Raw genomic sequence first — 26,973 nt, forward strand, 5'->3', positions numbered from 1 at the left:
TGAACAAGATAAAGGTAAAATGGTCCTCTCATCTTTAATACTATGTCTACTTTTCTTTGATACATTTTTTTTTTTCAGGTTGACTCTGAATCCCTGCATAGAGAATATTCTTTTTGACTCCATTTTTACCTCCATATTCAAATCTTTCCTTGAAAATTCTGTTATATAAAATCACCTTATAGTCTTTAGAATATTTCATAAGGTTGCTTTGCTTTTGAAACCAGAGACTTGGATTTAGTCTTGCATTCCCTCCCCACTAATACCATATTCCCAGTATTCCATCTTGAACTCATGAGGCAGCAAATATTCAAGATTCTATTTACACTATTTTTGTTTGCAGTTTAGGTAACATGACCAATGATCTGGACCAGGAGGCCTCCAGGAAGCCCATATGAAACAGAAGCCTGTGGAGGAATTTGCCTTTGAAGTGTCTGTGGTTGCAAGTATACCTTGAACTCATATGACTCTTCAATGATGATTTCCAGTTTGGTATGTTCTCCAAGGATTGGGCGCCCCAGTTCTGCAATGCGTCGTTCCTCTTCCTCTTTGCTGGTCAGGGGTTGCTTATCATCCTCTGCAAAAGGGAAATATGTAAATGCTCAGGAACACAGTCACTTTCACTATGGAATCCTGGTTTCTGGAAAAAGGAGCCCTATTAGGAACAAAACATCAATTACTATATTTTTAGCTAAACCAGTTATTTGTATGAAAGTATGACACCTAAAAGGTTTCCTTTGCAAGAGAGAAGTCTATACTCAGATTCCTCTTAGACACAGCTTACTTTAAATAACTAAAAAATGACTTCATTGAAAGATAAACATCTCTATTTCCTTATTCATTAAATATGGTCAAGGCTGCTGAGGGCGAGTTTTAAAATCATGATCCTGCTGTGGATAGCAAGTACTGATTTATCTCAGGATGTGATCCAACATTACCATCAGTTGAAATAACTCCACCATCTCTTGTGAACAAACAAAAATGAAAATATTATAGAAGTAGAGAAATGTTGTAAGACAAGGAGGCAAGATATGCTCTCTGCTTCAGTAATCTAGTTGGTAATAGGAGTTTTGAGAACCAAATATTCCAATCCATCTTTTCCCACCCCTCTTATTGCCCTTTCATCCTAAATCACATCATCTCATCCCATATCTCTGCTGAAGAAATCAACTAATCTGGTATTGCTGGGAACACTTAACCTGCAATTATTAAGAGGGAAGATGGTGAATTTTTTCGGGGGAATAAAACATTCATTCCACCTAAGATGATATACATGCATCTAAGATGATGTACCATGATGAGATTAATGGGGGAAAATAAATAATTCCAGTTTACTTCATTTAGGATGAAGATTAATGAGCTGAAATCAAAGCTGCAGAGGGCACAAAATGTAGGAAAAAAGGGGACAGGTCCATGAGTCCTGAACATCTTATCCTTCAAGTCAAGAGAGGGAAATAAGCCTAGCCTGTGAATAATGTAGGAAATTTCAGGAAATCTTTGGTTATATTAAGAGAAATCATGATCTGGGTTGATCTCATTTGTCCAGTCAAATTGCCTGTCACTGGGATCCTGCCAACAGTGGACAGTTTATAAGGAACTAGTCTTTTGCTGATGGGTTACATATGATGGGTATCTTTGCCCTTTTTATTTAAATAAGGCATCCAGCTTTCTCTCAATATTATTTTCCATTAAACCTACAGCTTCACTTGGAGGTATAGTTCTACCGCTTTTCATTTTAACTCTTTTTATTCCCAAATGTAGCACCTAGTACATATGATTAGTTTAGTCACTTCCAGATGAAAACAGGCTTCAGGTACGAGGCTGGCAATGATTCTAAGAAGCAGATGGCATAGAAACATTTTCACCATTTTAGGAAAAAATATATCAAGTGACAAAACAAAATGGGAAGCAAAAGCAAAAAATAAACATGTAAATGAGTCTTATGAAGAATATATAGTCATGCCTTGCTGAAAGGATTTTTAAATAAGCTTTTAAATCACTCAGGATAAAAGCCCCAAAGAAATGCAACTGCTGCTAAAAGATAAATGACCAAGGGCCTTGAACACTTGAACTTTAACGGAAAACAAAGAGAAGAGAGAGAAGTTTTATAAGAATTGGAAACTCAGAAAAGGTTTAAAGTTGCCTCATGTATAGCTTAGTAAAGGGAGACATTAAAATGATGTAGATTTTTGATTCCCACTATTTTTGTTCTGTGTACTTATGGTAATAGTGACACATGTAATCACACATTAGTAATGTGATTCTTCATAGCAAATAAATGAATTATGTTTGCTGGAAACTGGAAAAAATATAAAGCTCTAGGAATTAAATCTGGAAGGGATTTCAGAAGTCATGTACCTAACTTTATAGCTGAGTAAACTGAGGCTGGAAAAGTTGAATAACTTAAGTCACACAGTTAGTAAATAGCAGAACCATGATTTAAGACCATGCATTTTGACTTTCAACTCAAGAGTGTCTTCTTCCCATTATTGTACTTACTGGTTCCTTTCCTCACGAGGAAGAAGTATGATCAGGATTCTGATTTGAAAGGTGAGGTCATTTTAAGAGGATGCTCAGTTTGGGTCCTATGATAGAAACTTCTATATTTTCTGAAAGGCTACCTTATATAATATTTTCAGTGAGCACAGTGCTGTCCACTGTAGTGAATGATATTAGAAAAACATTGCTTAATGAATTTTTGCACCATGCTGGAAGAGAAAGAACTTATTTCTATTCTGGGTTGCACTATTCTCCTGGTCATGCTTCATATTTTTGTCTTGAATCCTTCCCTCTCATTTTTCACCTTCAATATCCAATTTCTACTTCTTCCATTGAGCTTCTGTTCATCAAACTTACTGTTTTGTGCCTATTTTTTCCCCAATCTCAACATAACGCTGTTATCTTTAATTTTCAGTCTTTTTTTTTCAGTTGTATCCAATGTTTTTATGACCCAACTTGGGGTTTTCTTGGCAAAGATATTGGCGGGTTTTGCCATTTTCTACATTTAATTTATTTTATTTTTGAGGAAACAGAGACAAACAGAATAAAGTGAGTTGCCCAGCATTCCACAGCCCTATTTGAACTTGTCACATTCCCAAATGGGTGGGTATTGCCAAGGCTGTATCCTAGGTAATCTTCTCTCTTTTCTCTTTGTACTCTTTCGATGACTTCATCTGCTTCCATTGATGTCATTATGTCCATGCAGATGATGCTCAGAGATATATCCAGTGCACTTTTCTCCCGTGACTGCTAATCCTGCAATGTCAACTTGCTATATTGAACATATATCCTGTAAAATTAACATGTTTAAAATAGGACCCATTATCTTCCCCTCAAAACCTACAACTCTTACAAATTTCTCCAATTTTGTTGAAGATTGTAATATACTACATGTTACCCAGTTTGCCAGACTTGGAGTCAGCTTCAAACCTCTCTTTCTCTTTCTTCCCTCTGGATTCTACTCAGATGACTACTACCCTATTTCAGTCTTCTTCACCTATCATCTGGACTATTGCAATGAAACCCAAATTGGCCTCCTTGCCTGAAACTTTTTTTCTGACCTAGCTGTACACCACTACCAATAAAGCATATATCTGTGTCACATCCCTGCTCAGTAAACTTCAGTGAGTCACTACCTGCAGAATCAAAGAAAAGCCCTTTTGTTGCCATTTAAAGCTCTTCAAAAACTGGCTCAAACCTACTTTTCTAGCTTTGTAATATATTATTCCTCTTCACACGCATAGTCCTGTAACATTGATCTTCAGGAAAAAAAGATGACATTTCATTTCCTATTTTCTTTATCTTTTCAAAAAATGTATCTCACACTTAGAATGCCTTCTCTCATTTCTTACATGATCCTCCCTGATGTCTCCGCTCATCTCTGATTACTATTTATTATATATCTACTTATATAATAAATGAGCTTTTATTGGGGAAAAGAACATGTACATATAGAAGTAGAATTCTAAATGAGAAGGTGGCACTATATTCACTCTTTTTCTTTTTCCAAATAGTCTCAAGGTAGGTGGCCCAAGCTCAGGCAGCTCATACCATTCTGGCCAGATTAAGTCTGGTGATATAATATGTTCTTGTTACCCAAAGATCAGCCAAATTAGGTTGGAAGGGACTCACTGCCAGAATGAGATAAATTTTGGAGGGCTATGAAGATTCACCAAAATTTCTTATATAGTGTGGACGGTTTATGATCTGTGGTTGTGGGATAAAATCACAGATCTTTTAGGTGCTTGCATAAGTGAAGCCTGGATAGAAATGGAAATCCAGAGAACCATCTGGAGGACCATCTTAAATTTGATTGTTCTCGTCATTTTCAAAACACAGCAATTTCTCCATTATTGTCATACTCAATATTTTAGTACCCTGGCCATTCCTGATTGAAAATATGGAGCATGAGTGTCTGGGCACTCAAAATTATAGATAAAAATCTATTGTTCATAATAGAGGCATTGTGTTAAACTGATAAAGATAGCTAGAAGTATTACTAATGCCATATGCTCCTCACTGACAATAGCTTTTTCTTCAAAGCTCCAATCAAGTCATTCAAGCAGTACAATTCTATTTCTCACCAATGTACTTTTAAAAATCAACAATCAAAAGTGACCAACATATACTAACTGATGGCTGTGCATAAAGTACACTTGAAAGCTTTTAGCTCCAAGTTAATGAAATTGTGGTTTTTGAGGCAACCATGATAAAACCAGTACCTGCAATGTTGATTACAGTGGAGGGAATTGGATGCTCTCTAGCATGAACTTTCCTGAAGACAGGTTGTCCTAGCAAAAGGATTAGCAGAAAATCAGCAGAGTGGATCACATTGATTTGGCTCTGAAACTTCTTGGTGGAGTTAGTAAACTAAATTTCATGCACTCACACACATAAGTATACATGCATGTGTTATTTTTCACTTCAATCCAGGATTTGGTGTTTTGCCTTATCTCTAGGATCAAGTCAAACTCCTTTCTTGGCATTGAAAGCTCATTATAATCTGGCCCTGACCTTCCTTGCCAGTCTTATTAAACATTGTTATTTTTCATTTACTGTTCAGGCCCATCACACTGACCTGTGTATACACATTCTCTTAAACAACAGTCAATATTTCATCTCTTGTGATTCTGCACAAGTCATCCCCCATGCCTGAAGGCATTTTTATAAGCTTGTTCCCTTCAAAATTCACTTTAGATCCTAGCACCTGCATAATTGATTTCCCTAAAACACTAAAAGTTTTTCTCTAACTCATTACCTTGGAGCTCTCTTTTACTTATATTTTATATTCTAATCTTGCAGGCTCCTTGAAGGTAGGAATAGTTTCCTTTTATTTTCATATCTGCAACACTTAGTATAGTGTTTGATATACAGTAGGTACTTAATAAATGCCTACTGATGTATGCTGAGCAAAACTACTACAGATGGAATTCTTTTTAAAACTATGTCTCACATGAGCCAGGTTTGTCACAACTTGTGAATAGCTCTTCAGGAGTACTGTTTTTTGTTTTTTTTTTCAAGTTGCTGCTTTCAAATTGGTATTTCCTTTGTGAGCTTAAAAGGTCTGAAATTGATAGAGACATTCTGTCGAGCTCCATGATTTTCAGGAGACCATCATCATGAATTAATTGTAGTTAGTTAGCATTTCCACCAAGCATATATCCTGCTGCTAGATGAACTGAATAGCAGCTCCAAATGGGTGCCCTAAAGTATGGATGGCTTCTCACCAGAAAAAAATATATTGCCATAGTTGGAAAATTCATTTCCAATATTACTAATAGAAACTGTACAATAAATCTATTTACCTATTACATTATGAATATTATATGGCTACATATATGATATTATATGCCTATTATATAATAAGTCATTAACCTAACCTAGTGTCATCAAACTTAATTAGAAAGATGGGCAACTAATCCATATATTATGATCTCTTTGTGCCACATGTGAATTAAGTTTTTAAACATAATAATGTATTATTGAATTTTTATGTATTTTATTAAATATTTCCCAATTAAATGTTAATCTGCCATATAGAAAACTATTGTAGGTTATATGTGATTCACAAGCTAGAGATATGAAACCTTTGATTGAAACTACTTTATTTTGATCATAGATGCTTGATACTTTATTTAGATCATTAAAAATTCTAATTAAAAAAGCTCCACGTTTTTACTTTTTCTTTTTTTACTCCCCTACATCTTTGTTTTTGTCTGTATGTCTTTCCTTTTCTGTCTCTCACCTTTTCTTTAGGATAATTTGTAACAAAAAATTGTAGTTGGAGGTAACAGACCTTGTTATTCTCTGAATGACTGACTGCCTTTCAGCAAAACATATATTTTCTATACTTTGGAAATAGGAACTGATTATATGTGAATTACATAGGAGTAAAGCTACAGGGTTGCTGATGTGATGGATCCTTGGAATATTAATTGAGTGCTTCCCAGTAAGACAAAACATAGGAAGACTGGATATAGAATTTGTAGTTCCAAAAGTGCCACTAATCTTCTATGTCCATAGTTAATGAAAATATTGGATTATTAGAGCTGAACTTTGGATGAAGTAATTTCTTTTTAATTTTCCTACATTCTTTTTGAAATTCAGAATTTCACATGCTATAAATTAAATCCCAGGGCCAGAGTCATATATGTTTTGTAATCCATGTCACAAACTGATTTGAAAGAAAAGCTTCATCAAGATATAATATTGATTGTAGAATTAAGGATACCCTATAATATTTAGATTTTTTTCAAGATGATCTAAATGAAAAAAGCCAAATCTTATTGAATGAAGGGACTTACAGAGGAAGAATTGGGTTATTTACATGATATCAATATCTAGAAAAGTAATCATGGGTTTAGATAGTCTAGGGGATATATAGTGTTGAGGAATGTTTGGGGATGAACAGAAAATCTAGGAGTGTCTTATTTAATTTGACACATGCATTTAGTTTCTCAGAAGATTGAGAAAGCAATGAAGGGATTTGTGACTCCCATTTTAATTCTGGGAATCTTGAGAAAAAGTGGCATTCTATCAATGACAGCTTATTTCAAAAAGTTAAAAGGAAATTTGCCTAAAGAAGGAAAGCAGACTTTTAAAAAAATGAAAATCAAACAATATAGTCACAGTCTATATGAAAAGCAAAAGATATAGAAAATAAGCCACCAAACCTGCATAGAGAACTCTCTGAAGAGTTAGAATTTTAAAATGACAAATACAGAAGATGAAAGGAGATACATATAAATAAAAGTGCAGCAAGGAAATATAAGAAAACAGAGAAATAGCAAGTCTAGAATGAATGGAAACTTAGGACATGAAAAGGACAATAAAAAAAGAATTCTTAAGTTATTGAAACAAGAAATATAAGTTAGGGATGGTTCCATTTGGAAGGGCACAAAGTATATTGTTTTTCTATCAAGTAAAATAAACATCAGATGGTAAAAGGTCAATTGACTATGGCAAGAGTGAAATGTAGCCCAAAATGGATTAGGAAGAATTAGAAAGCATCCAATATTCTAAGTGCATTTAATCCTCTTTTTAAATACTATAGTGGTTAAAAAAATTGGAGACAATTGTTGAACTGCTTCAAATGCTATCATATGTATTATCAAAGAATTAGATGAACACAGAAAAGTGCTTATTAAATTTGTCATTGTCATAGTCGTAACCTTGTATTTGAATGCAATGTGGAAAAAGAGTATCTAGATTAATAGGCATAATTTGTCCAGAGGACAGAGTCAAGACTAGTAGATGGAAAGTATGGGGAGTCATATTTTGATTAAATATAATGAAGAACTTTATAATTTCAGAACTGTATGAGCTCCATAAAACAGTTTTGCCTTGTGAAACAGTGACTGATATTTGGGACGACCACAAAATCTTCACATAGTGTGGGGGGTCCCTTGGAATATTTTTTAGCCACAGGATTTTGCACTGGATTGTTGATAAGGTTAACACAGTACAAATTCCTGCAAGACATTGTATCCCTGAGAATAGAGATACTATTATCTATCTATCAACCTCAAATATTTTGGGGAGATGCTTTATAAATTACCAAAATACACACTTAGTGTCCCCCAAAGCATATTGCACAGTGACATGCATGAAGAAATCTCTCAGAAAATACTTGTTGATTAATTATATTGCCATGTGAAACATTAGGTTGTTAATTAAGTTTTCATGTGGGGAAAAAAAACTGCTTTCTGAAGAACACAATGTGATATGAGTAAAATCAGTATGTTTCCATAAATTCATGTTAATCAGAGTTTTACAAGACTCAGTTTTGTTTTGTGTGATATTTAGTGCATAGAGGAATGAAATGAAGAAGAGAGAGTATTTTCCTTACCATAGCGGGATTTCCCTTAAGCAAATTGGAAGATAAAAAGAAGCATGATGAAGAATAAATTAATAAGTATCATGGTGTGATGAAAGAGAAATCTGATGGCATTAAGACTTTAAAAATTCCATACCTGTTATAGTGAAGCCACCTAAAAACAACAAAAAAGAAAATAATATTGATTATGATTTATTCAGTATATCAGATATACCAAACCCCTTTAACATCAGATTCCCTAGTTACCCACCCAAATGTTTTAAAATTGTATTTACAAATATGAGAAATCATTTGTTATAGAGTATGAATTTCATGTCTTTTGAGTGTTAGTGTAACTAAACTCAAAATATTAACAATCTTTGACATTAGATTTCCTAACTACCCAGTCAAACAATAAAAAAGTTTCAAAATTATATTTACAAATATGGAGAATCATTTGTTAAAGTAGGAATAAGTGTTAGTGTGACTAAACTCAAAATTATAATAATCTTAGTTCACACATATACAATAGAAATCTATCTTTAAGATAGTTCATCTTTATAATATAAATGTACCACTGATTAGTGGACATTGTGAAAAAATTGTATTAATATGTCCTAAAGGAACAACATTGGTAGTGAAAATCAAAAACAAATGTTAGACATATATGAAAAATCCCTTGACACAGACACATATACATATGGAAAGAAAAAATTGGAAAAATGAAGAACGACAGCAAGAAATGAAATGCTTACCAAGCTCATTCAATAACAGGGCTGTGAAGAAAACAGACAAAGACAAACACAGCATAAGAGAACAAATGAATAATGAAAATAAAAAGGAATATTCATGGAAAGAAATCCAAGCAGTTCTGGTTAGAGGATAGAAAAATCACTGCTCAAAACAGTGTACCATGAGGCTTCCTGGTGTGGGGAAAAATTTCCTACTTAGGATACTTAAATAGATTGCCTATTTATACAGATGTGTTTATGCAAATACACACGTGTCTACATATCTACATAAATACACATGTAGACATAATAACATTTCCTATTTGATTTACACATGTGTTTATGCACATATGCATGCTTATAAAAGATTTCACTAGGAGAATTTGAATACTGCTTGAAATTAATAAGAAAGCTACAGATGGGAGTTTTAAATCACCTAAACTTTCAAGAGTTAGGTATGTCCCATTAACTGGAAACAGAAAAAAAAAGTCTCACGAGAATGTATCCTTTGCTATCTAGCTTGAGAGAACATATTGGCCCTGAATTTAGACTATGCGGAGATTTTATTTTCATGACATTCACAAAGTCAAATTCCTTTCAATTTGTAAGTTAAGGAAGTAAAGCTCATTTATGGGTCATTATCTATGACTTTTCTAATCTCCCAAAGGGAACTTTAAAAAGACTTCAATACATGGCTATTGCAATGAAAATTTTGGAAGAAGGGTTTTATTGCTTTTTGGTATTAATACTTTAATCCCAGCATCAATGCAGAAGATAAATTTTATTTTTATTATGAGCCATGAGATTAATTAAATATGTCAAAATTAGCTGATGAAGGATATTGGAAAGAATATACAATAACATACTCACATTCTGTTATTTAATTTTAGAGGCATCACAGGATACTTCCTAAAATACTTACTAATTATGTTGGTGTGTCATGAAACCACAAAATAGATGTGAAAACTGCATAATACTTTGAATAATGATTTAATTTGCTTTTATACAGCACTTTTCTTAATGGGCACATCAAATATATTAATTATCTTTCTTCTGATTGAAGGTGGTTCAAAGAAGGACTATATTCTGACTTAAGGAGATTTTTCTAGCATGAAAATGAAACAATCTACTGAAATTGTATTGACTGTATTTTTGTAAAAGCACAGTATGGCTTTTTCAATTATGTGTTTCCTCAGTGCTAATGGACAGCTGAGAGTAGAGTAAGAGGGAGAATTCTAAATTTGGGGTTAAATTTGGCTTCTAGACATGGGTCTCACATTTTTTACCTCTACAACCCAGGACTAACAACAGAAATCACACAATGTCAGCAGTGGGAGGTGTGGGATAATGGAGAAAGCACTGGGTTTGATGTCAGTTAATTTGGATTTCAATCTTGCCTCTGAACTTCAAGACTTTGTAACTTCAGAGTAATTATTTTTATCACTCTGGGTCTCAGTTCATCATTTTAAAAATGATGATCATGGAGTTCTCTTCCAACTTTTATATCCTATGATTCTGTGAGGAATGTTGAATATCACCTAATTTTTATACATGAGGAAATGGAAACTCTGAGAGTTTTTTTTTTAAGCAAATTAGGTCACATATAAAGTAAGTGGCAGTCATAAATTCAACATTAATCTTTGTAATTTGCTTCAATTTCCTCAACTGTAAAATGAAAATAACACTTACCTCCTAAAATTAGCTTAGCACAGTGCCTGATATACTATAAGTAACTTAAAATGTTTTTCCCTTCCATTAATTAATAAATATCTGAAAAGTAATATGTATATAACATATATTGTATGTAATATATATAACAATGTATATATAATGTATAAAATAATATAATTAAATGTAAATATATGTAAATGTATATAATTAATTCCTTTTTTTTTTTTTTTTGGAATTTCCATTATCAGACAAAGAAATACTTTAAAGAAGAAAGAACTTCAAAGACTGTTTAATCTTTTTTTTTTAACCAATAAAAACTAACTGATGTACAAGGAGGTTATGTTAATTACTACTTAAGATCACATAGACAGTATTTAAACCTAGCACCTCTTACTGTAGAGCAAGGAGGTCTTTCCATTGTACCATGGTGTCTCCTAATGTTAGTTCAATTGTATCTAAATTTCTTTGTCTTTTGGCAATTGCTCCATTTTGGAAGGAATAATTAAGTACTTAGCAGCTCAATTAAATCTTGGTTCTTAAAGATCATTTGGCTTATGCTATTCATCTGAAATTTCATTTCAAAAGCATAAAGCAGTAATCTAGTTTTATGAACCTCAGTTTCCCCACTTATTAGATGAGGGTATTATACCAAATGATCTGTACCAGTCATGGCCCATAATATATTTAGTAGTTAATAATTGAAAATTACTAACGACTCTAGGATAGATTATGTTAGAATATGTAGAATAGCCTACCTTTATAAGATAGCCTACTCCTATAGGGTATCCTACCTTATCAAATGATTTAGCCAAAAGCATTGAAAACTTACATGGTTTATTGTTCATTTAACATGAGAACTCCATTAAATCAATACTTATTGCTAGGCCTGGCAACTCTAAAAAGAATTAGGGTACAGCATAAAGGAATTAGATTGTATATAAAAATTTGAATAAATACAATGATTATGCCAGTACCAGTTCTGGAACTGAATTCTATGGTCATGAACATTAGTTGCTTTAATATTATTGCAAATATATTGTGCAAGAAAGTTCTGGAAGGATGATGCATTGTGTGTGGGTCTGTGTTAGCATAATTTCAAAGCCAATTTAGTGTCTTAACTTTATCCTAAAGTTAGTCTAACTGTATATAAATTTCTTTGAATTTGTTATGCCTCCATTTTGGAAGAAAAGCATGGCTAGGAAGACACACAGACTCCTGAACTAGAATAATCTACCAGCCACAACTTCTACAATAATAGGGATTATAGTTATATGTGATCATATCTGACCAACTGAGGCATAATGGAAAAAGCACTGGATTGATGATCAGAAGGATTGTGATGAGCTCTTAGCTCTTCCACTTCCTAGATGTGTGGTTTTGCTCACACTGCTTTTCAGGTCTTTAACTGCCTGGTGTAGAGAAAGGAATAAAAAAAACAAGATTTTTTCTATTCTTTGCTAAATACTATATAAATTTTATCTCATTTACGTAAAATAAATGATATCTGAGTATTTCTTTGGGTGGGAGGAGCAAACAAAATAAAATATATAAAATATTTAATATGTAAAATTTTGTTAATTGTAAAATGCTTTATAAATTACTGTTTTATGAAGTTGTTTGTATGTAGTTATTATGATTTGGGTTAGTTGGCATTCTATCACCAACTTATTTAGTGGATAATGACTAATGCACTGGGAGTTAGAAAAAGAAACAAAACTGCTAAAGCTTTTAAGAAGACAAAATAAAGTTTTTGGCAGCCAAAGGGGAGAAGAGAGTTAAGCGTGAGAGTAAGGAGATACCGAGAGAGAGAGTACAATTTCTCGCTGGTATGTCTTGGTATACTCTCACACCTTCCATTCCTCTTCTTATCCATTTTGGTTCCTCAAGCACAAGGGAGAAACTGCACTCTTTCTCATATTCCTCACGGTCAAATATTTTAATGGTAATGATTTTCCTGTGGGAACACAAGACAAAGGCAAAACAAATGATTGGATTCACACACTCATGCTTTAGGTGTCCACCAAGCTTGATGTCACTGTGATGTTATGGAAGGAGATCACATCCACCTCCATTAAGTATGTAAAAGGGCATGATAGATACAAGTTTTTGAAACCCCTGGAGAGAAGCAAATAAAACTCAATTTAAACCATTCCATATCTCAACACTCAAGAGTATAAGAATACTCTTCCCTAATATGGAAGATTTTTTTCAGCAGATTCGAATTTTGTGTTTGTCCTTCATTCCAAAATTGATAGTTTCAATCAAAGACTAGTAATACCTTCTGTATACAACATAGGGTTTCCAGAATCCTGTGTTGGGATTCAAGACTGAATAATTGTGGAATCAGAGGTATTTTAGAGTTCTTGAGAGGTCAGTGGCAAAATTATTGGATTACTATTGGAAAGCTCATGCCTTTTACATAGGTAGAGGGATGTGTGCCTTGTAAGTAATGTTTTGAACGGTGCTGGGCGTCCAAGTGTAGTATAACAGGCACAGGCAGTTTGGGCTCATCTTTGGAGCATCTCCCCCACCTTTCTTCTCACTCATCTCCACCAGTCGGGGCTCTCCAATCTCAATGTAGAAGGTCTTGTTTTTCTCATATTCCTCATCATCAATTATTTTGACTGATATTGTTTTGCTGAAACAGAGAAGAATAAAGATTGACGAACAAGACGAAAAGGATAGAAGGAGGAGAGGAAACACAAAAAGGACAGAAAAAGTTTAATAGACTTTAGATTCAAGCAGAGAACAATTGAGAAATTATCCTGTTGTCTGGTGATTCCTTAAGATTGGCAAGATTATAGCAAGTAGCATATGGCCAAGAGACTCCATTTCTTCAGAATCTTAATTAAACACCAGACAAAAGTTAGAGTCATCAGTTCTAATTAACAGAGAGGAAGAGGGAATAAAATTTGTGATCGAAATGAGAAGCATGAAAAGCAGAAAAGTAGAATTCACAATCAGAACTCACATGAAGTATTAGAGAAAAATACCTTTATTCGATAAAATATTCTAACATGAATCACTAAGTCGGAACCTGAAATTCACAGTTCTAAAAAAGCAGGAAAATCAAACATTTGCCCTTTTTTTCTGTGATCAGTAGTAAAATCACATTTAATTTCATTTGTATTTTCAGACCACATGGTTCTGTGATCAAGATTCATTTGTTTGCATTTAATTTACCTCTTGCTTAATTAAGGCTATTCTTTTGAAAGAGAGCAAAGTGATAATAATGTATTGATTGGTTTGAATCCAAAACCACTAACTCCACCATTTTTCAGATACTTAAAGTCTCTAGGATGTGCTTCTGGCTGATTAATCACTAAAATAGGCAGGAAAAGGTGGCAATGAAAATATAAACCCTATAGAGTTGACTCTTTTTAAATGAGAATCTGTGGCCTGAAAGCACAATACTAATTGTCAATAACCCAATTCCATAACTTATCCATTTATTTAAAAATTTTAGTTGTATTGAAGGATTGGATGAGTATATTAATAAATCCAACATTCCTGAAAGAAAATCATTCAAATAATGTATCAATCAATCAGTAAGCATTATTATTATAATATATATTATATAAGTATCATTATGCTGGGTTCTGGAACTATAGAGAAAAATACTCTTTCAAAGTATTTTGAGATATAAATCTCAAAATTTATATTTTGATATAATCTCAAAATATGAGTATTTTATATTTTGATATATACTCTCAAAGTTACATTCTATTAAGGGAGACAACATAAAAGAAGAATAAAAACTGGCCTGTGATTTCACTGGTTCTAGGGAAATACTTGGTAAAAGTTTCTTTCTTTGTCTATAGAGCCTTACCTATAGCACTAAGTTAATTGTCTTGCCTACAGTACACAGACAGTATTGTCAGAGGCAGAACCAAGACTAGCTCTCTATTCATTACCATAATGCTGTCCCCTTTCCTTTCCTTCTCTTTCAACTATACACATACAAAAACATACAATATGCATACATAAAATGTAGATATATACATATATATGCATATGGAAAGGATAAATACAAATATATATATATATAGGGAATACAAAATAGCTAGGAAAAGAAAAGATTAAAATTGTATGTATGGGGAGGGGAGAGGAATAGGAAAAGTTTTGTTTTGAAAGTGACACTTAATTGTAACTTGAAGAAAGATCAGAATTCTCTGAGGTGGAGGCAAGGAAAGAATATGTTCCAGTTATGGGGAATATTCAGAGCAAAGGGATGGAGAAAGGAGATGGAATGCCACGTGTGAAGGAAAAAGACAATTTTAACAGAAAGTCACCAAATCTTTCTTCCTCAATAAAAGAAAAGTATGAACTATATAGGAAGGAGAGGGGTCAAGCTTGGGGCTGTAATAAAATGTTTAATCAATTTTGCTTTCAAAACCTCTTTCATTTAATTAAGCAGTATTATAGTCCTTTCCCTAGACAAATGTGGGAAGTTTCCATATCACTCATAACCAAAATATATTGTTTTTCTGACTTTACCAGTAACTTACTAACTTAGCTTTTGGCCTTGATTATTTCAAATTTCGGTGGCTCTGGGGGTGGGGTAATAGTGATCCAAATTGACTAATCATAGACAATAGACTAATCATAGACAATCTCCTCCACTCTAGGAAATTTTGTTATTTTTTTCCATATTTCAGTTACCACTAAGCAGAAAAAAGGCTAATATCTTAGGCACAATGGATCTTAGTGACCCCAAGTCTTCCTAGATGTTCTAAGTAATATTAATTTTTTTAAAATTTCCAATAGAAACACTTATTACCAAGAAAGTAAGGTCCCACCAAAACAGATCTTATAAACAAATCATTCAAACATGTAATTTTTAAGTCAGCAATTAAAAATATTTCATTCAGAAGTTACTAGATTAGAAGTTACTTTTAAACTGTTTATGCATACTCATTCATAGTGATAACTCAGAAGAGAAAATTTCAGTTGGAAAAGTAAGCAAACAGAAGTGGAATCAGAAAGCCATACAAACAGAATTAGCTTGACAGAGAAAAAACTCTGGTAATATATTTTAACTATGTGAGGACTAACCTGAAGTCCTTGTGCTAGCAAAAAAACCCTGCTTTTTTTTTTTTTTTTTTTTTTTTTTTTTTGACAGTCTAGCATTTGCTACAGAATAGACAATTAAAGGGCTCATGTTCCTCCCCACCCACATCCCTTAAAGCTTAAATTCTAATTATATCTGCTTTCAACAAGTCAAGAGTTTATCTATTATTTATCTATATTGAATTGCCTGAATTTCCAAAGAGCTGATGGGAAGTGGAACAGAACAGATAAAATGAATAGTAGAAATATAACCCAATGCTATTCCAAGGAAAAGACTACTAGGGCCTACTTTTAGCCTGTATCAGGAGGAGGATCATGAGGGCAGGAATTAAGCTTTTGTCTTTTATCCCCCAAAACTTTGCATGATGTTCTATCCATATTAGATAATTCTTGTTTGTTGAAATAAAATTAATCATGTATCTATGACTTCATTAATAGAAGAATTTTCTAGTGGATATATGTCCTCTCCCAATGCCATTGGTAACTGTTTTGTAGACTCTGGTCTTAGAGAATTAGTTACACCTATGACTTGTACAAGTCACAAAATCAGCATATGAGAATTTTAACAAAATTCCTACTTCTGAGCTTTGTTCCTATTTACTGTACCATATTAGCTCTGTAAATTACAAGATGGCACAACCAAGATTGCTCCATTGGGACTGGAGATACTTTGCTCAAGTCAAATAAATGCTCCAGGAAAGGAAGGAACTTTGTTTTTAGATAGTGACCAAATGCTAACTAGTGACAAATAATTATATATACAGTTTATTTTTTCATGTTTACCTCAGAAATGATAATTCACAAAGTTGTTCCATATACCTGAGAGTTAGTTAACATGAATGAACACTAGGAGTAGTAGATCCTGCACAGCTAGAAAGATAACTATTTATCTAATACAATTTATAGAAATACAGCAATGCAAGGGCAGCAAGGTAAAACCCTAGATAGAGAATCGGCCTGGGGAGTCAGGAAGACCTAAGTTCAAATCCAGCCTCAGATACTTAACTATCTGTATGACTTAAATCACTTAACCCTGACTGCTGTGCCAAAGAAAGGAGAGAGGAAGGGGAGGGAAAGGGGAGGGGGGAGAGAGACAGACAGACACAGAGAGAGAAAGAAAGAGAGAGAAAGAAAGAGACAAAGAGAGAAAGAATGAAAAAAAAAGGAAAAGGAAAAAAAATCACACCACTGTACCACTCTTTTTCTCTGCCCTTAAGGAGTTCACACATTAATAGAAGAAAGGAAAAAGATGGGAATATAGGCCAAAAAAAATTGACCTGTCCAAATCAATTCCAGGACCCATCTTGGGAAGACACTCAAAATATTTTGTAAAGCAATGAATTTAGAAAATAGATTTGTTTTAACAGATATTTCAGAAGAGAATCTGATAGTGAAAATCAAATTAATTTCTTCTGGCACCTTTACATAATCTACCAAGTAGCTATGCCACTTTTATGAAATAAATAATGCTTGCTTTTTATTTTTCTTATGTTCTTTTCCACTCTTGAAAGCTGATGAGAATCATAAAAAGCCAAATATAGAAAATGTTGATTGGCATTGGATATAATGGATTCCTATTCAAAATAGCTTGATGGTGGATCCATTGAGAAGAAATTTCATGACTACTTGAAATTAGACTGTGACTTATAATGAGGTACAATCTTTTAAAAAATATTATGTACACATAGGAATAATGATTATAATAGTAATGTGTTTACAAAGTACTATGACATATATTCTATCATTTGATCATTTGAGAGTCCACATAAAATATTAGGAATTTAGGAAGATCTGCCTCCATCTCAACCTCCATGACTTTGTGCTGCTTCCTCCTTCGAAACTCCTATAGTTTTCTTAATCCGGGAATACTCTTTTCTTTAATACTCAATTTTAATGTGACTATGCACAATCACATGTCTTTTCTAAACTTCCTCATCTGCAAAATGCAATGTTGATACCTAATAGTAACAATTTCTCAGGATTGATTATGAGGGCTAAATTAAATAATGTACATAAAAGATGTATGTATTTTAAGAGAAACAAACATGTTTTTTGTCATTATAGTCAAAATCATTGGGTGGGGGGTAAGAGGTGAAAAACTGGAACAAGGGCTTTGGCAATTGTTAAAGCTGTAAAGTTACCCATGCATTTAACCTGTAAATAAAAGGCTATTAAATAAAAAAAAATAAAAAATAAAAAAGATAATAAAAAAATCATTTTTCTATTCTTTGTCACAATATGCCCACTTCTACCATTTACCTTCCTAGATATTTTATCAAATTATTGAAAGGATAAACAAGGAGTGTGGTATGGTAAGTGGTATTCAGCCTACTCCTAACATTAGCACAAAAGCCAGCTAAGTAACTTAGAACTATATACATTCATACTCAAAAGGACATAATAATTCATTGAAAAACAAGCCTATTTTTGGCAGTGAAGAATACAACAAAACAATAGATATTATTTCATCTTCATGATAATAAGAAGTATATGTGGAAGTAAATTTGCTTTTCATGATTATAATGGCTTCCTCCATTAAACTCTGTGTAGTGAAAAAAACATTGCTTCAGGGACCCAGTGATGTATATGATGAAACAAGTATCTAAAATTATTTTTTGTCAATATAATATCAGTTATTTCTCAAGATCATTATGAAGAAGGAACAGACTATTAGGAAACTAACAGTGGATATTATTATAGGAAAAGAAAATAGAACAGGGAAAAATAAGAGTAGCATTTAAGAGTGGATGGAATTTGCATAAAAATGTGTCTTTCTCCGTAAGTAACAATGTCATTAAATTATATACTAATTTCTAACCCTTATACACAACATAGCTATTATTAGAAAGCTTAATTAATAAAGACATTTCAATAAATCTTAGGTAGCAGTTCTTGCTCATAATTTCCTTCTTATCCACAGAAATTAGGGACTTTTTTGTTTTTGAATGGGTAATGTTCACAGATATACTTAAAATGGTATGGGACACTATACAGTAACTTTCCCAGTATCAAATGTGCCATTTTTCCCTTTTAGGAAGACTTTTGTTCATGGATTCACATAGGAAGATCCTAATTTTGTATAGTTTCCTATTACTGATTTCAGAAATAGCCTAATAAATGTTAAGTTTACCTTTGTGACTTCCATATCCTTGAAGACTTTTTTTTCTTGCACTTCAAAAAGGACCTGATTCCTAAAATGCTGAGTCTTGAATTTCAGTGTCAAGGTATAAAGTTTTTTTTTTTTTTTCTTCCAGAGTAACTGACTGGGTTATTTTCTTCCAGAAAATTGAATAATTGAATAAAATGTTTGATTAAACTTATCATTTCAGTCAAGAGAACTGAAACATTGGGGGCATAGATAGTTCTTTAATGGAAATCTGACTTTGGAATCTCAGTGGGGGAGAGGAGAAGGAAACTGAAAACTAGACACAGATAACAACAAACAAGCCAAGGAAGACAGAATTCATGCTCTTTCAGAGTATGGAATGTTTCTTTTATGTGTTTATATTCTTGTTCTGTGTGTGTTAAATTGATTTGGTGAATAATAAATATTGAATGGAAATATTAGCATAAAGCAGATAACACTAAACCATTGTATTTATCTCATTATCCTTACCTCCAAGTCTACCTTTCTTTGGAATTTTCCAAGAATACTACCATCCTTCCAATACCTGTATTTATAACTTCAGCATCATTCTCCACTCCTTACTCTTAAATCACTGAACAAATCACTTGCCAAAACATGTTGCTTCTACCTCAACATCATTCATCTAGTGAATGTCATACTCTAGTCATGTAAGTATAATTCTGGAAAATGTGGCGTAGTAGCCAGTAACTTTAAGATTGTTTCACAGTCCTAAACAATCTGATTTAAAAAAAATAACCATACAATCAATCAATAGCATTTACAAGCACCTCCTTATTTGTCAAGCATTGTGCTCAACACAGGGATACATGGATAAAAGTGAAAAAAAATTAGTGCCCTCAAGAGGCTTACATTGTATAATGGGATTTTCCCATTTGCATAATATATTCTTGTATTATACTCAACATTTACAAAATAAAAACAATGTGATTGGGTTGTGGAGAGACACTAGCAGCAAAATGATTCTAAGGGCAAATGATGAGAAAGGGGTATGATCCTGGTATGGAAGAAAGCCAAAGCAAACAAAATTGGGAGATGGAATTCTATGTGTGGTGAACCGAGCTAAATCATTTTGGGTTATCAGGGCATGTGAAAAGGGGAGTTATCTGTAATTATTTGGAAACTTCAGTTGGGACTAGGTTGTAAAGGGCATTACAGGCCATCTGAAATTTTAATATAGGAATTACAGAAATTGCACAATAGAAATTTTGAACCACAAAGCCTCTGTACACCTTAAACTCAAATGTAAATAAATTGAGCTCATTATCCTTACCTTCAAGTCAAACTTTCTTTGGAATTTTCCAAGAATGTTACCATCCTTACAATACCTGTATTCATAACCTCAGTATCATTCGTCACTCAATCACTGAACAAATCATTTACCAAAACATGTTGCTTCTACCTCAACGTCATTCACTTAGTTCCCCTCTAGTCATATAATTATCACCCTGGTTCATTTTCTTACACAATGTGCCAAAGTGATTTTCCTGACCACATCATCCCAACACTCAATCAACTGCAGTAGGTTCCCCATTTTCTTCAATATCAAAGATAAATGACTTTATTTGGCATTTAATGTTCTTTACAAATCCCTTTTGGATCCATGCTACATTTTCAGATTTATTATTTCCCACACTTTTATGATTCAGACTTTCTTGCTGAACACTTTATTTCTTCTCTCCTCTGTGTCAGCTTTACCCTATGCCTGAGAATGAACTAACTCATTATCTCTAGCTCTGGGAAACACTAGTTTCCTCCAAGACTCAGTTTAAGTTTCCAGTTTTTTATATATCATATGTAAATACTTTTTGTGCATATTTCATCTACATTATTAAATAGTAAGCTTCTTAAAGACAGAAACTTTCTATTTATATTGCCAACACCAAGTAAAATTTCTGCACATAGTACAAATAATACATAAAGAATGCATTTTGATTGAATGAAAGTTTTTACAACATAGTATTTTTGAGGGACTGATTTATAACTTAGAGGTTATGCTTCATTTCTCAGGAATCAAAATAATGAAACTTACATTTTAACCCTTATTAAAATATTTTAAATATTTAAATTTAAATTTAATTTAAAAATCTTGATTCAGTACAATACAGTGGGAAAAGCTCCAGTTTAGGGAGTCGGGCAAAATTTGTTACTCGTAAGCAGCTGTTTGCTTGTTGTCTCCCTCATCAGGGTGGGAGCTTTTCCAGGGCTGTGACAGTGCTTAGTTAGTACAGTGGCTGACACATATTAGATACCTAATAAGTGTTTACTGAATAAAGTTGCCTAACCTCTCTGAGCCTTAATTTCCTCATTTGTAAAAATGGAAATAATAATGGCTGTTGTATTTATTTTATAGATCTGTTGTAAAGATTAAATTTTCTAGATAATGCATGCAAAGTGACTTTCAAATTTTAAGGCATTTTAACATCGGTTATAATTATTAAAATTAACCTTTTAAATATTTCATTAAAGCCAGTGAATATGAAAAGCTAAACAAGAACATTGGTGCTGTATTAAATTTTAGATGATGATGCTATGTTTTTTGAATGTATTTTATTGTCTATCAGAGAAATGGCAGATAGGACTAGCTCAAATGTAGACAAATGCTAAATTTGGTGCTTCTATGAATTTAATTTTCAAAAGCTCTTTTAATAGAATTCTTTTAATTCAAAAAGATAACAAAGAAAGTTTAAAAAAATTAGTCAATAATTTTAAATTCAGATGGGCTAATTTTTGATATGATTTGAAACATGTTGCATATACTGAACTTAGAGTTTTTTAAAAATTAAGGAAATTTTTTCTAGTTCACATGTTTTGCATTGGCTTAATTTGCCTGTCCCACTATTTCTTACCTTCCTCTCTTGCTTTGCATCACCATATTCTCTTCTGATTCTTACATATGCATGCTGGCCAAGTGTTGATAGGCTCTCTTTTGATAAATTGAACAATTAATTCATAGTTTGCCTGATAATAGAGGCAAAACTATATTTCTACCCAAGATTTAAAAAATAGATTCTGGAATATATATAGACATAGAATTGTGGCAAGGAAGTCTCACTTAAAATTAATATCTGCCTTGGATTAGTTAGTTATGTTCACCTGCAGATTTCTGATCTATTTTATGAAATACAGTAAGGTTTCCCTCTTCCCTGCTCCCCAGGTGAATTCTGATTTCTGGTCAACTTCAATAGCTTAAGTGAGAAAACACATTTAGCTTGTAGGGGGCAGAGTTTACACTACTGCAGTGTCATTTCTTTTTCATAGAAGCTGATAAGAACTCTGGTTCTGTTTATCCAACACTGGCTGCATCTGGAAATGAAATGAATTCCCTGGAGGCTTCAGTTGCCTTAGAGAAAGAGTAAAGGGCAATAATATATTAAATAAAGAAAGAAGGTCATTCAGACCTTCTAACTATAAAGTTTTGTGTGTTCAGACCAAAAATAGGAAGAGAGTGGGCAAGGACCACAAGGAGGGGAAGAGACAGTAACAAGTTTCCCTCCCAGAGGTTTTTGGTTGAGAAAGGAGTGTTGCAAACTTGACCCACTGCCATATCTGATATTTTTAAAAAGAAATAAAGAAAAGGAAAAAAATAAAAAAGGTCTGCACCAACTGTTCCTTTCACAGAATGCTGTTTCCCTAGGGTAACAGTAAGGCAAGGCTGTCAGAAAATGCAGTCTCCTAAGGGGAAAAGTGTCAGAGAGTTATCTATCTTCTGGCCTATATCAGTCAGGTTTAGCAAGAAAAGAGAAGATACTGTCACAGAGGAGCATCCCTTCCTGTCAGACCCACCACATACTTCTAAAGTGATTTGCATCACAACCAAGTGTGATTTCTCTGTGTGTCTGCCTTACTGCCCCTCAAGTCACTTTCCTATTCTCATTTCACTCAGGTAATGCTAGTGGTCTTCTCCATCTGTTGGACTTTAAAATAATAAATGGTTCAGATGGTTGACTTCATCTCTGAATATGAGACTGAACCTCCCTTTGTCAAGTAACAATTCCAGGTTCCTTCTTTTGCTCCAAAGTTCCAAGATGTAAGTAAATGTCAGAAGCAGAATTCTTTGCCTTATGATTTTTTTAAAGGGAGAAGAGAGAAAAGCACATTAAGGATAGGCTCTCCCTGGGCATGTCTAGTATTCTTTCCCACAGCACATTACCATCCATCTAAATACCTTTTGTGAATTTCCACTGACAAGGAATAATGTATTGGTTATAGAGTCCCACTGCAGTACTTTGTTTAAACTGGTGGTCCATTTCCTTTGAGCCAAGTAAATCATTAAGTAGTTACCTTTGTGCATTAAAAAAAAAAAATAGACAGGAATGTTGCTAATAACGACAAGGGGTATACAACCTCAGGAGAAAAAAAAACAAAACAGCCCAGGCTTTCAAAAGGAATCTTAGCCAATTTCCTCTTCTATTTATCTGTTTAAATAAGTTTAGACCATAAATTTGGATTCTTCTTTACAATCTGTAAGGCAAAGCATTTTCATCTTATAGGTGAGGATAATGGATTTAAATCAGGAAGCTCACCAAGTCCAATTTCCTAATTTTACAGCTGAGGAAACTAGGGCTTAGCAGATTCAGTGACAGGCTCAGGCTCACTTATATCTATCAGTCTTTTGATTCTAAATCCAGATTTTTTTCCAATATGCAACACTGTCTTCTGAATGGGATATAATGACATTTTATGATTTAGTCAAAACCCCAGACTAAGATGGGTTGTAAAGCCTTTGATTCCCCATTCTCCATCCCTCAGTACAATACTCTTTCCACTATATTTTGCTCTATTTCTACTTTTTATATACATAACAAGTATCTCAATAATTACCCTGGATGAATTTCTGTTCTTCGAATGGGAGACACTGTAAGTGTAGATAGTGGTAACCTTCCTAACAATGATGATAAAAAGCCTTTCTATAATGCTTTAGCTTTTGCAAAAAATACATTACAGCTATTTCATTTTCATAACCCTGGGAGGTGTGTACTATTATTTTCCCAGATAATAATTTTGCAAATTGAGTAAATTGAGACAAATGAAGATAAATGATTTGCTTAGGGTAACACAACTAGTAAATGCCAAAGGCTGAATTTAAACTCAGATCTTCCTGACTAGAACACTGTACACGTCTATCCTATATGCATGCCTTTTTTAATGAGACAGTATCTTCCAAATCATAAAAGCTTATGCCCCATAAAACATCAAGTATATGTACCCATCATTCCTTAAGTGCTGTTTGAGTGATAAAGCTATATCATTCACCTTCTTTGCCTAGTGTCAAAAAGTACTCTTGAAAAGCCTTATGGTATAGTAGAGAAAGCACCTTATGTAGAATCAGAGATCTTGAGTTCACTTTGAGCTTTGGTCTGTATTGAGCTCTGGGCAACCTTGAAGAAGTAACTTCATTGTTCTAGAATTAGAACTGGAAGGGACTTTTTCAGATTACCCAGATCTCAGTTTCTGCATTTATAATGGTAGAGGTTTGAAGAAGATGAACTCACAGGTCCTTTCTAGCTGTAAAATCATGAAATAAAGCTAGATGCTGTACTAGGTAGAGCACTATGCCAGGAGTCAGGGATATCCGACTTGCTATTTGACCTGAAACATTCACTAGCTGTGTGACCCTAAACAAGTCACTTAACCCTGTTTACCTCAGTTTTCTTATCTGTAAAATGAACTAGAGAAGTAAATAGCAGCAAACCACTGCGGTATCTTTGATAAGGAAACTCCAAATGGGATTATTAAGAATTGGACATGACTGAACTTGACAGCACAAACAAAAGAAAAAAGTTATTCCTTGCTTGGAGCTGTGGGAACTTGAAGAGGGGTTATTGTTGTTTTAATTAATTTTATCTATTCCAAATACAAGAGTTGGCATGAGAACATAAAGGAGTGGTAAGTTAGAAAATGTCAGTCTCACAAATACTGCAATAATTCTAGGGGTTCCATCATCCAGTTACTATTATCTTGATACAAGAACTGTGTCTTTGGATAAGAGAACCAGGCAATAAAAATTGGGAAATTGGCAAAAAATTTTTCTTTCCTTGAAATTACTACTTTATGAAACGGGCTGTCAAGCTTAAATTTTGCTCTCTGTGAAATGGGGGCATATATGTTATCTTATCTCCACTCCATCTCTCAGCAAGCAGATGGCTGCAAAGTGTTCTGGTCTCGGTAGAGAAAGTCAATATGGAAACATAATCTCATGTTATAGTTACCAAATGGAGATTTTGGTTAGTGAAAGGCATCTAGGAGAAATGAACTTAGAGAAACTAGTTATATGGCCTCAAAAATCTTAAGAATGGGTTATTTTTTTACCTACCTATTTTTACTATTCATTGTAATTCAGTCTTGGTTCAGTGGGTATTGGACATGCTGGTTAGGAATACCTATTCTTCCGTAAAGACTTCAGTGATCGACCAAGTCAAAATTAAAGAATTCATCATTATATTGAAAAGATTATAAAATTAATTTTAATTGTATTTTTTCTACTTTCAATTATATATATATTGGTGTTATATAAAATTAGTTCAGGAAACAAGAATTCAAAGGAAGGGGAGACATGGAACAATCTAGGGAAAAGGGTGTTAGATGAACACTCTACCACAATTTTTTGCCTTGAATAAACTTACTTATTCACTATCTGAAAATCTTCTTTGTGCTCCCAAAGACAATAGAAATTGTTTAGTAGATCATTCAGGGGAAGAATATGTTAAAAACTATTCCCAAATTAGTAGAAATGGCAATTTTATCTCTGTGGGAACATATCTTTTCCTGAGCTGTGCTCATAAATGTCTTGGTTACAGTTTCAGAAAATTCTTTTTCTCTTCCCAATTTGTCAGTGCTTTTCAAAAAGGTTTGAGATTTACAATGGCTGGGATGCTGTTGAATTCCAAATGAACTTGCTGCTTTCTTCCCTCACCCTACCCTACACCTCCCACTCCCTCTTTTTAAGATCTTCTCATTCTTAACCTTTTAACCACATTTCAGTGATATTCGTAACTCCTCTGAGAGATTATTTTTTACTTTGGTCCTTTGTCTGATTTTGCTTTGTATAAAAGAAAAGAGGTTCAGAACATAAGGGAAGGACTTCACTCATTGAATGTGCTATACTATGCTGAAGACATTAGAATTTCTATCAGAGAGGATCAGCTCAAAAAATGGAATATATAAATAGAGCTGACTGATACTTTTTACTCTCATATTTTCTAGTTCTATAGTCTACATGAAGGAGCTGCCTCTCTATACATCTATAAATATTACACAAAGGCAAGTCTATCAATGTATAAACAGACTCATAAGAATAGCATAGCAATATTAAAGCTCATTATAGTATAGCATAGTATTAATTGCACAGGAAGCTGGCCTTGGGAATAGAAAGACCTAGATTTGGCCACTTGAAGACTGATACACACTGGTTTAGAGTGTAGAGAATTAGGGGTAATTCTCTAAGATTATGGCTTATAGAGAAAGTGCTGATCTCAACTAGTAAAGGAAATTTCCTTATCCAGAGGCTCCCCAGTAACAGGAAAATTATTAAATCTAGACTTGGCTCTGCCATTTACTACCTGTATAATCCTGGGCAAATCACTTAACTTCTCTGGGTCTCAATTTTCTTTTCTGAAAATGGAGTTAAATTAATGTCCTCTACAATACCTTCTAAATCTAATGACTCTATGATCTGGAGAAAAGGAAAAGTATAATTGATTTCATTTCTATACTTCCTATCTGCATTCATGATTGATTAGGTTGATTACTATCTAGTCAACCTTGAAGAAGTAACTTCACTGTCTTAGATTCAGAACTGGAAGGGACTTTTGAGATTACCCAGGTCCTGTGCAGTTATAAAACCATGAATCTAAGGTAGGCATTATCATGGGTAGAGTGCTCAAAAACCATGGAAAATAATAATCTTTTATACCACTTATTCTTTTCTCAAATCATGCACAAACCTATTGACAATCAAGAAGTTTTTACAAAGATTTGCCATTGTTGTGTCCCAGACATGATTCATCACTAACTGGAAGTTGAAGATACAATTATCAGGGGAT

General features: G+C 33.4%; 1 protein-coding gene across 11 annotated transcripts in view; it reads right to left on the bottom strand.

The window, feature by feature from the left end:
* The window catches only part of SLC8A1 (solute carrier family 8 member A1), a 428,962-nt gene that overhangs the window by 52,239 nt on the left and 349,750 nt on the right, over positions 1–26,973 (bottom strand). For 3 of the 11 annotated variants that reach the window (XM_031950394.1, XM_031950395.1, XM_031950393.1), the window contains exons 3-8: positions 13,245–13,351; positions 9,067–9,087; positions 8,469–8,486; positions 8,345–8,359; positions 4,719–4,787; positions 450–574 (exon numbers count right to left, since the gene is read on the bottom strand). In XM_031950394.1, the coding sequence (XP_031806254.1) occupies positions 450–574; positions 4,719–4,787; positions 8,345–8,359; positions 8,469–8,486; positions 9,067–9,087; positions 13,245–13,351 (355 nt within the window). The other 8 variants (XM_031950396.1, XM_031950397.1, XM_031950401.1 and 5 more) reach the window with 8 other exon arrangements.

This window comes from Sarcophilus harrisii, chromosome 2 (genome assembly GCF_902635505.1).
Source record: "Sarcophilus harrisii chromosome 2, mSarHar1.11, whole genome shotgun sequence".
Lineage (NCBI taxonomy): Eukaryota > Metazoa > Chordata > Mammalia > Dasyuromorphia > Dasyuridae > Sarcophilus > Sarcophilus harrisii.